At 43.2% G+C, this 12,227-nt stretch overlaps 1 protein-coding gene across 1 annotated transcript in view; it reads left to right on the top strand.

Annotated features, from left to right (window-relative positions):
* The first annotated feature begins 3,335 nt into the window (after positions 1-3,335).
* Positions 3,336-12,227, top strand: part of SIMC1 (SUMO interacting motifs containing 1) — a 373,014-nt gene continuing 364,122 nt past the window's right edge. The window contains exon 1 of the mRNA XM_078652825.1: positions 3,336-3,575. Within this exon, the coding sequence (XP_078508951.1) occupies positions 3,462-3,575 (114 nt within the window). The 5' untranslated portion in view covers positions 3,336-3,461. The remainder of the gene's footprint in view (positions 3,576-12,227) is intronic.

The following is a 12,227-nucleotide window of genomic DNA, read 5'->3' as shown; positions in this document are numbered from 1 at the left end:
GCTTGTGAACATTTCCTCATATTCTTATAAGGAAAGCTTTTCACGTTTGCGACAGATGATCATGGCATTGTTAACCATCTTTGGCAATCCAAAGGAAAGGTACCTCCTCACATTGAATGTTGGAGTCTGCGATTGCAAGAATACAACTACACCATCATGCTGAGGAAAAGTGTTTTTCTGATCGGCAGCATTTGTACCGGGACTCCATTGTTTTTTTCATTGCCATCTCGTGTCAAACACTTCCACACGACCCACCTGGTCGTTTCTGCTGATGCCTGAGAAAAATCTAAACTGACACTACAAAGACCATCTTGCAGCCTGCATTTCTGCCCAGGAACTGTCGCACACCCAACCCCCTGTTATTTGCAGTTCAACAGAAAGCCATGAGACACCCACGCCCTGTGTAAACAAGCTTGTTTTCCATCTCTTGCTCCCAGCCTGGTAAACATCCTTGACACCGTGATCAGGTTATCTGGACAATGGTCTGACTGTTGGGCCCTGATCAGGGTGATTAAACAATGACTTGAAAGACCGGCTTTGATCAAGCCGCATGAACAATGATCTGTGTACCAAGCCTTGACCAGGTCACCAACTACAAACATCGTCTGGATCTGGTTATCAACTGCAAACACTGCCCTGATTGAACAATGGACTAACAACCAAAAGACTGGGATGAAAAATGTATAAAAGGCTTGTAAGCTACAGAGTGAAGTAGCAGCCTCCTCTGTTTTGTCTCTGACTAGCTTGGGACTCTGTTCCATAGCCCGGGCTATTGAAATAAATCTGGGTTCCTCCTGCAGATGAAGGCTCCTGTGTCTCCTTTTACTAAGTGTGGAAGGTATGGAAGACTAGGGCGGTTCCCCCGCCGCCGAGACCCAGTAAGTGGGTTTAACCGGTTCTTCAATGCACCAGCCACAGAAAGATCAAAACCATGCCAGCTACTTCTCCCAAGTGCCTCTACAGTGCCTTGTCACCTCGTCCAAGACATCAGAAGCATACATAAATTTCTTTGTGAAATCAAGCACACTAGCTGCCATTTCGTTGGAACAAACTGTCTCTGTGACAAGTCAAGATAGTGACATGTTAAAACAGAAAGACTTTATTACACATCAGTCTTGGCACCAGCACCCTCCACCTCTTGCCAGTGACAATAAATAACAGAAGTTTAAAAATGTCAAAGGTGAACTGTACATTTCTCAGGAAAGAATTATCCTAAATAAATTGTTATTCCAGAGAGTCTGCGACAACAGATAATTTAAGTGGCACCTGAAGGACCATGTGGAATCGTGGCCTCAAAATGAGCTCTCCGAGACCGAGTCTAGTTTCGACATCTTGATGAAAGAGTTGAAAAAGAGTTAAAGGCCTGGCATCTATGCAACTGTCTTTCATCGAAAACCACTCAACACACCTTAAACATTCAGGGTTGCCAAAGCATGTCTGGGAAAAAAAATGCTGTTGATTTTTTCAGTCCTCTTGACAATGGACATCACTTGATGATGATTGTTGATAAATACTCCAGTTTTCCATTGATAGGCAATCTCTATTTTATCACTCAAGAAAGTCATTGAGAGATTAGACTGCATCTTCGCGACATTGGGTGTTCCTGTGATCTTAAAATCAGACAATGGGCCCTCTTTCAGCAGTCAAGAATTCAGAGGCTTTATGAGTCATCATATTGTGAAGCATCAGAAAAGCACACCCCTTTGGCCAGAGGCCTTGTTGAACGCTTGTTGAGTGCTCTTAAGAAGGCTGTTCAGCGTGCTGTATTGGAAAAGCTCGACCTTAAGACTGTCTTGAATTGTAATCTTCAAGCTTACCATTCAACCCCTAACCCGACCACAGGTGAAAGACCTGCATTCTTGATGTTCGAAAGATCCACGACGGCCAAGTTACCTCAATGTACCAACAGAAGACTAAGTACCGAGGAAGAAACTCATTTAAAAGACTTGTATCATAAAAGAAAAATGAAGGGCTATGAAGACAAGTGCTGAATGCAAAAGATGTTACGTTCACTAAAGGAGTTCGAGTGGTTGTTCGTCAGCATAGAAAACCGAAATCTGATGCTGCCTTTGATGCTGAGCCCTTTCATGTTGTGACTAGCAAAAGACACATGGTGACTGCCCAAAGTCCTGGGAAGTCCATTATGCGAGATTCCTCGCATTTCTGACATGTGGCTCATCGCTCATCAGGCACTGATGTCAATGTAGAGACTGGGTTTGAAAGGACAAGTGAAACTCCCCTGACTGCTGTTGTTCCTACATCACCAACACAGGTCATGGACACTTCTACTGCCTGTTCCCAGTTTCCGACGACGTGGTCGGGACGTGTGATAAAAACGTCACAAAGACTCACTGAAAGCTATGATTGTGTATATATTTGTAAAAAATATTATTTAACAGACAGGGAGATGTAGTTTTGTGTGGGTTAGCAATAACGGAACCCTTGTGGCTCCTGATGGACTCCGTAGAACTGTGACGTAAGCGTTAGAGCGTAGGGAAACTAATTCAGGTTTAGAATGTTTGAGATTACACACAGATGAATAAAGAGGTGTTATACTAAGCTCCATGTGTGTTGTAGTCATTGGCGAGTTCCCGGGCTGGGTAGAACACTACAGTCAGTATAACAAACTCATTCCTAGTGCATACGTGCCAACCCTCCTGAATCAGGCGGGAGACTACTGATTTCAAGGCTACTCCTGATTCCTGCATTCAAAAACACAATTCCTCTTTGTGCTGCAGTCAGCACTGGTCTAGTGAGACTCGTAGTATTCACTGCCAGCAACCTGCTCCTGCAGGCCAGTGCACAACATTTTTGTCATGGACTCTCTGTCTCCGCTTTCCCCGTGTTCCTGGCAGGTAAGGGGAAATAAACATGCATCTGCGTTTCTGATATCCGTTCTACAGCAGTACACTAAGTTCCATACATGACAGTAGACCGATTTCAGGCTTCAATAGAAGTCAATAGGAGAAAAACAATCTCTCAATTATTTTCTAAAAACGCTCCCTTTCCTCTTCTAAAACGTTGGCATGTATGCTAGTGAATTGAGCATAACCTTTCTACCAATTCTCCTAAATGCAGCTAATTAAATGCTGCATTTAGGAGAATCATCACAGCCAGCTACACCCTCCAGCTACTCTGCTCAAAGCTATTTGTGTTTTGATCACGTAAACATTTTCTTTATAGCCGTCAAGCCAGGCCAAAACATGCTCGGCGTCGGGCCATTTCTGTGATACATTGATTCTGCCTGGCTATGATTTCTCTGGGATGGATTACTTCAAAGGGTATATAAGATTGGATCGCGTTTTCCTGCACGGCTGTGCTCCCCCTATTGGGGGTTGATTACATTGGACTAGCTCAGGGATAGATTGCTTCAGCCTGACATCGGCCGCACCCGGAAGTGTTCGCTCCACAGCACGGGTTGCCAGGCTTAGTGCTTGGGATGCGGGCTGCACTCCAGGGCAATGGACCAGGTGATAGTCATCTCGGACGGGGAGGATGAGGATGAGGAGGAAGAGGCCGGCCGCTCTCGGAAGCGGCAGAGGAGTGTTGGGACCAGCTTCAGCCCGGCCCTTGAGGTGAGTTCCGAGGAAGGGGCACGCAGAGACACTTCAGGCTCCATGACATACATTGCCCCGCAGAGACCCCCAGTGAAGAGAGAGTCGCAGCCTTCCTCTCGAGCAAGGGCCCCCCGAGCAAGGGCCCCCCTCCCCCAAATTGGTGATTCCACCGCAAAGGAGGAGAGCGTCATCCCCAGAGACCCTCTAAACAGGCGAACTTCCTCCAGCGACACCCAGGACCTACCTCAACAGGAGAGCATTTGTGAATTTCCAGCGTGCCCCACTTAAGATCCTCACGCCCCCCGCAGGTGTCCTAGAGAGCCTATTTCGCGCACAGAATGCTCCATATAAGAAAGCCTTTCAGTACAGCTTCCCAGGGTCTACCCTGGATGCCCCTTAGCCAGGTGATCTTTTCCCCAGCCCATCTCTACGTAGTGGAGGCGAGACTTTTCCAGTCCTTCCTATGGGGTACACCTAATTCACGAATCACAAAAAGCAACAACATTCAAGTGAGCCTCTTTAGGGGACCCGCATTTCGAAGCACACCCTCACTCCCTCGAGTAAGAAAGCTGCTGGTGCCCAACCTAATCGAAAAGAGCGTTCTTATATAACGCCCCTTCCCTTTAAACCGCGTTCAGCGTGACTCGCCCTCCATGTTCTGTCCCCCCTCTGTATTGCCTCCCTACCAGCAATTAAAAAAGGCACTGCCAGGCAGTAGATGCAGCTAGTATTTTTTCACTTTCAGCCATGCTGAGGAGCAGCTGTGCTGCTGCACAACAAGGCTAAAAAATATCGACAACGCCAATACCTCTTGTATGCAAGACTGATTCGCTTTGCCACTGTTCATTTACTGCGCAGTGATAGAACACCAGCCTTCCTTCAGTAAACAACATGGAAATGGCTTACCTGCCAGACAAAAGATGCAGTCACCTTTGCTTACTATCAATGGGTATGCTAGTCTTCCTATCAACGGGTATGCTAGTCTTCCTATCAACGGGTATGCTAGTCTTCCTATCAACGGGTATGCTAGTCTTCCTATCAACGGGTATGCTAGTCTTCCTATCAACGGGTTTGCTAGTCTTCCTATCAATGGGTATGCTAGTCTTACAATTTGTTCACATTAAAGTGTAATGTAATTATAGAGCTTAAAAATGGATTTCTTAGGAAACTGTATGACAGGAGACGAGGATTTATGCTTCTCCTTTCCTTTATTATCAGCAACTCATTAGTAAGTGAAACAATAAAACTACAATAACCATCATGACACAGTAAAAAACATGTGACAGAATCCACTAAGCAAGTCTCTGGGCCTATTAAACTTTGAGTAACCTTCATTCCCTCCTTTCTTTTGCTGCACAGCTCACGATACGGAATTACCCATATCCTGTTGTCTGAATGGTGTACTGTATTATTTGGTGTGTCCATTTTTGCAGTAATTGTTGAATCTCATTGCCAATTGACTTCCTTTTTTCTTTCCAGTCGCCTGAGCGCTTCTAGACTGTATAAGGGCGAGTTTTCTTTGAAAAGGGGGTGCACCCAGCGGGGTTTCCTCCTCAACCCGAGTAATGTACCCTTCAAGATATTAAGTTATTGATTGACACCACTCAAAACTAATGGCGATTTAATTGGACCTAAAGCACCGCATTTTGTTGGCAGGGCGTAATCCAGGGCCACGTGTGGGACACACGTGGCTTGTCTTGATAGCCAGGAAATGCCTACCTTTCTTTGAAGAGGCATATGTAGCTTCTTTTATGGCGGGCAAACATTTGAGTCAAATTATAGATTTGGCAGGGCAAGAGGGCGTGGACAAAGTACTTAAGGTATCGGAGTCCATTTATTATCAACTAAACCTCTTGGCTGAACCACAGCGGAATAGTATAAAAGACCACTGTGCAACTGTCTGCGGAATATGACTAAAAGGTGACACAGCCAAGCAAAAAGGCCAAGGCGAAATCAAACCGAATAGTGCAAGATGATCATTTGAGAAGCTCAAGCTAGTCTTTCTAGCCCAAACAAGATATTTAACCCAGGACAGGTTCTGTCATTTTTACTCCTGCGTAGTCTAATGAATCTGAGCCCCCCCTTTAACAGTACTGGGAGGACCTCTCAGGGGTTGGATGATGATGCTACAATAGCATTGATGGAGCCGAATTATTACCAAGATGTGGGCTACCGATCCTGGCTTCCCCTTTCAGTCAGACAAAAAAGAGATTCTGATCCAATAGTCTAGGAAGCACACTTCAGGTGATGCAGATACTATTAAAAACATGTTATATGGGATGTTTTTCCTGCATGATATTGTGCATCCACATTCCTCTTACTGGACACCATCAATAAAGAGGGTAGCATATCCATAGATAATACTTTGTTGCCCTATTCAAAGAGCGGTTTGCAGCTGCTTATGGATCGAATTGCCGCATCCATGGCTAGATGGTAAGGTGGTACAGGCACTAAAAGATGATCGATGGAACATGGGCACTTTCCTAAGCCAGTTCTCAAAGAACTATAAAAAAAAAGAAGGACCAAGCTTGGGAAGATGCCAAGAAAAACTCCTTGGCCTTTCCGGTCCACTAATGAAGATGCTAGATCTGGTCCTGACGGGCAAACAAAATGGAACCCCAGGTGACCATGACATCTAACCTGTCTGGGCCTAAAATGGCATTTATATGTTTGAGAATGCAAATGTCGCCATCTTGACTGAGAGGCTCTGTTCTATGCTCATTAGTCTAGATCCAAAGTTTGGGGTCTTCGCCTTTTTGGAAGCAGGTGGCGCATGTGTTGTTCAATAACCCTTCATTACAAAACTGAGCAAATGTGTTACCAAGTTCCTTGTTCTAGATAAAGCATAACAGTCACTAAATAAAATATTTAATCTGGACCTTTTTAGCCAGTCCAGTCGAGGTAGAGGGCGATTGTCTGGTTGAGCCCCACAGCAAGGTCTTTAACAACAACCAACAGTAAGACGGGCTAAGGCTATGGCCAAATTAGGTTCTCTGCTTTCTTTCTCACTAGACCTCCAGGTCAGGGTCAGCCCAGATGAAACTTTAGAGGACTTGCAACCTACCAATTTGGACCGACAGGTGAGTCTCATTGCGGCATTTTCTGTTTCCTTGGGAGGCACAAAAGTGCAATTTGTCCCCAATAGGACCAGTCCAACATCAGATACGTAGGTTTTTCAGACTATACAGAGGTTCCATCTGGAGTTCTATCAGACCCTGGTACAGACTTAATGCCCCAAACCTTCTGCATGTGTCTACCCAGAGCGGTGCCTTTGCTGGAAGTAGAGTTTCAATCCCCCCTGCAAAAAGGAGCCATAGTCCCAAGTTCTAGTTTACCACATGGGTTTATCAGCAATATATCAATAGCAATAAAACATAAAAAAATAAAAGATGAGCTTCCGTCTGATGATAAACCTGAAAGAGATCAATGCTTTTATTCTCTGAGGGCATTCATCTTTTTGCAAGATGTTCTGAGATTAGAGTGTGCAACTTTTTGACCATCCAAATTCACCTTCTCATCAAAGGTTCTTATAATTCCAGTACAAAAACAGATTAAAGAAATCTCCAGTCTTCAATTTGTGTGCTCCTCGTCACAGTGGTGTTACACCAAGGTGATGAGACTTGGAGTGTCTTAAAACTCCAGGATTATCATATTCTTGCACTACAAGATAAATGTCACACGGCCCCATAACACTTCGTAAACACCTCTGCTTAGCTAAAGATCTCTTAAAGTCAGGATTTCATTATAAATATCCCCAAATAGGCTCTGATGCTGAGCCAACAGATGGATTGCCATAGCTACTAATTGACGCCTGTACGGTGACCCTTTTATTACCACCATTAAAGACAAAACATATAAAGAAACTATTGAGGTTGATTTTACCCAAGGACACGATTCCTCTGAGGCAACTAGCGAGAGTTGTGGGGCTCCTTTTATTGTCCATACAAGGTTTATTTTCAGGGCGCCTACATTGCGGAGCTGCCCAGACCCTGAAGACCCTCCTCCGCAGCAAGGGCCTTAGTCTGATATTATTCCCCCATCTGTGTTAGGCTAAAGTGGAGGTACAGTGTTGACTGTCCCACGTGGAACCTTTGAATGGCTGATGTATATTTGGGACAGCCCCAGACCTCATCATAGAATCTAAAGCCATTAGACTGAGGTCAAGAGCAAGATCTGTTTCTCTCTTCTCCGGAGGCACTCTGTTTGATCAAGATCTGAGTTTGCACATAAACTCTTGCTGGCGGGCTCTTTCACAGTAAAGCCTTTAGAAAACGACAACACGTTGTGTGTTGCTCAACTTGGACATCATCCTAGCAGTCCAATATATCAACAGTCTAGGTGTTACTGGTCCTAGCAGTCTTGGCAAATGATTTTTGGCATCACTGTCTTCAATACAACATTTCAGTGAAGGTGGAGTACTTGCTGAGCAAGGATTACCTGGTGGAAGATTGAATCTCCAGGCATCGCAGGGACTCCAGGGAGTGGAAGCTGGTCTTGGAGTATTTGCAAGCACTGGTAAACATTTGAGGTGAAAGCTTTTTGCCTCCTTCCTTATGTCTCCTTCAAATGGCATGATTGTATGCCATTTTCCCTCCCGTTATTGTTATAGATGTAATATTTTGTATGAGAATTGGTGTAGCTTTTTAGCTCTTGCCTAGGCAGTGCTTGCGATTTCTCTTCGCGATATGCTGTATTCAGGTATGAGCTTGAATCTCTGCCCACTTTCGACCCATCTTTTAAATTGACTCCTGTCACTGACCTTTGTAAACTGTGGCTTTTCATTGGTCACTATTCTTAGTAGTCCCGCCTTAGTACCGCCTTGTCTCATCTTGTAACCTACCATTAGGACACCCCCTGTTACATATGTTGTTACTTGGTCAGCTTTAATTACTGCCTATGAGCACTATTTTCATAAATATTGTCCTGCCTGCAACAGAGGCAGGACACGCTGTCCCTCAACACATAACCACATGGCTGCTGCAGAGTTTCCCCTGCTGTGCTGCAGATCCATGTCTTCCATTGTTCATGACGAGCTCAGCTCGTCATCAGCACACAAGCAGTGTACTGCATGACGAGCTCAGCTCCTCATGAGCATGGAAGGGGTTAAAAAAAATTATCATTTATCCAGCGTTAAATGCTGGCCAAACGCAGCCGAATGCCTTTCTTTTTCTGATTATTTATTTTTAATAGCAGCACCCTAAAAGTAAACAAATAGAAGAATAATGTATTGTATTGTAATTGCATTTATATAGCGTACTACCCCTGACGAGGCGTCGAAGCGCTTTTTCGGCGACTAGCGCGCTACTCCGGGACCCACAGAGGATTAGTGTTGAATTAGTATAGTGAAACATGCAAGTACATTTTAAGTGGTGGATAGGTTAGTCCGTTATTTGGATTTGGAATGATAGCAGAAGGATAGAGGAGGACAAAGGTTTGTATTTATATAGCGCTTGTTGACTCATGCTATTCAGGAAGCCTATAAAGGATTAGTGGTGAATTAATATGGAGTAATTTCAGTGGTTGATATTAGTTAGTTACTTGGAGTGAGAAGAATAGCAGAGGGATAAAGGGGAAGAAAGATGTGCATTCATATAGCACTTGTTACCCCTGATGGGTGTGGATCAGAGATGGCTTTACAGGTAATCTGTGACTCAGACCAACCAATAAGGTCTCCATCTCCTACCTCCCAATACGTTCACAGAGCCAGTTTCACAACAAGGTTCTGCAACTCTGCTTCCGTTCTCAGAGCTAATCTCCGGACTTCGAGTTTAGCAATTTACAAATCATCACTAATTCAAGGTAATACTAGTGAAGACACACCCTGGATTGATTTTCTTTGTTAACCATGACGACTTTACTTTCAAACGCTTTCCCCGACCTGGAGCTACCAACGCGCCGTTCCATTCAACATCTCACTACTGAAATATTGCAATACCTTTCTACCTGAATACAAGACTGTGTGTGTGTGTGTGTAAGGATCTGAAACAGGACATTTTGGAAACCATCCTAATCATGTCAAGAACAGAACCTGAGACTTTCAGCTGCCTGGCAATGCCCTCAAAAACTTTGTTTTGCTTAATAGCAGTCAAATAGGGAATGACAGCGAACCGCCAAAACTATACTCAGACGTGGAAACTAGCCATTTACACAAAATATCTCACTGTGGCCTGCAGATCTAGTAAAGACACTACCCTCAACGGGAAAAGCCTTGGAATCCTGTTAGATGTGGACTCGATGTTGGAACCCCAAGGAGATTCCCTACTAAAGCCCTCGATTAATATACATAGAATCCTGAAACGGATATTCTGACACCTAGGGTTTTCCCAAAGAACCAAAAAGTACAGCTACCCTTGTATTCTCTCTGATCTCAACTGCACAAACATATTTTCCTGCCGGCACCAAAATTAATCACAAATTTCAATTGCTTCAAAACTCAAGTTAGAATCCTCCTGCATCATACTGCCTGAATTCATGTTGGAAAACCCCATTGCCACTGCACTGGTAGTCAATTTCACTTCAGAGATGACAAAAGTTTTTTTTCCTGCAAAAATTAACCAAATTAATGTCCTCAATACAGTTTCCTCTCTGATATTGTCCTCCAAATTAAAGTGCCATTATTTAAATAAGTTATAAATGAATGGCTGTTCTTTCCCAGTTCAAGCCAAAATCTTTAGTACTCTCTGCCACTCCACATAAAAAAAACAGCTCTTCTTCCGGAACGCTAAAAACATGGCTTTTGCTTCAGACTACTGTGTTAACCTCAACTCTCTACAAAACACCATTCAGTAATATTTAACACAGCATCCTAGGGCACAAAAAGCCACTTCAGACAACCACAACCACTTGAAACAAACAGATTTTTCCAGCATATTTCTACCCCGTGACACCAAGCTATCCATATAATCGCACATAGAGCTTCAATCGAAACAAATGGATAGCACACGCCTACCATACATTAACTTGTTGATCATTAACTTAAATAAAAAGGTTTTGTGAAACTGAATTTATTCCTTCTCAAGTACCTTTATAAAACTTGCACCCGCTTTTTAGCTTTCAACATCCTGAGCTAAAGCTCGGGTGCTGCGATTGCTTACGGCAGTGGTTCCCAAACTTTTTCGACCTGTGGCTCCCTTGACCTAATTGGCAGTTGGCCGTGGCTCCCCATTATGTCATTTTTTTTATATAAATCGCTGGGGGTATGTAACCCCGACAGCGGGAGTTTTTCCCGTTTTCTCCCTTAAATTACTTGGGATGGAGCTGATGAAGGTATTATAATCATATTTGTAACAAAATTAAACTATAACAGTTGTTTAATAAAAACTTTATTTGGTTAAGTAATAAACTATACAATATTAATTGCCAAATATGTTTCCATGACTTAACCTTTTTTAATCACACTTTAGGAAGCTTGCATTGTTGCAACCCCTGCTGTATCTGTTTATGGTCAGTTAATGATAAAACTTTTAGTTATGAAAAAGCTAAAGCGTCTTTTATTCCCAATCCTTTTCGTTTCTCCACCTCTTGTCAAAGCTTTTTCTCTTCAGACATTCTGTTTCTCCCCTCCCTCTACCTATATGTCCTGCTTTCCTTCTCTTCCTCTTTGAATCTTTCACACTTTCTTTTACCCCCGTGTATTTCATCATCCACCTGGGGGGGCTTGCCCTTTTTTTTCTCACACTTAAAGTCTTGGTGACACTTTTAGTTTCCTGTATTTCTCTCATCCCACTGCCGCACTCCTCTTCCCATAAAAAAACATAAGTGACCCAGTCTAGGGTGAATTAACAACCTCTCAGACGACGAGGTTGCTGCAGTCAGAGTTAAACTTGCATATCAGCGCATGTGATGTCTTGTCCGAGGTAGTAAGAGCTAGTAAGAGCTAGATCCATGTAATTACAATACAATTAGAGAAGCCTTATTTGGCCCAGGAGGTAAGTAACAGGCGTGTTTGAGGCTTTTCACCTTTCCAGCAGCGACAATACCTGAACATAATTATTGTAACAGTAACTTGCTGTAACCATTTTATCATGCTACTTTCGAATAGCGTTCCGACACCTACGGGCCATGTCCGCGCTATATAAAATAGCAAATAATAATGCAGAGGCACAGATTCAACTCAAAACAGCTAGGGCGATCTGAGAGCACAATCATAGTTGATAGATTTTTAACAGCTGTGCCCTCTAATTTTTTTTTAACGTAAAATTTTCCTAGAAATCAAGAATTTTTACCTTATTGACAATGCAAGCTGGTCTTTTAGTCGGCTGTGCTTCTTCAGATATTAGCATTGTTAATCTGAAATATTTGGTATCATTGATTAAAATGTAAACATGAATTTCTAAAGCAGTTGAAATTTTTATATCCCATACACATTTTTTTTATGTGTATGAAGCGGAGAATGGAATGATTGAATTAATAGGTGAATATACATGGAGGGATAAACTGCTTAATGAAACGCCTGTTTTGCTCTACAGAGGTGACCTGCCATTTTTTTTATATATCTGACTAAAAGCTGCAGGCCCAGGGTTACCAACTCTGGCCATTAGCACCAGCTCAATTACCGAGCATTATGAAGTTTTGGGCAACAATGGGGAATACAGTCCGTTTCAAAATCAACAGGATATTTAACTCATGCAATCCTTGAAGTTCAGGTACTTCTCTGTTTATATTTCCCAC

Source organism: Lissotriton helveticus, chromosome 7 (assembly GCF_964261635.1).
Source record: "Lissotriton helveticus chromosome 7, aLisHel1.1, whole genome shotgun sequence".
NCBI lineage: Eukaryota > Metazoa > Chordata > Amphibia > Caudata > Salamandridae > Lissotriton > Lissotriton helveticus.
This window is presented reverse-complemented; position numbering and strand designations above follow the sequence as displayed.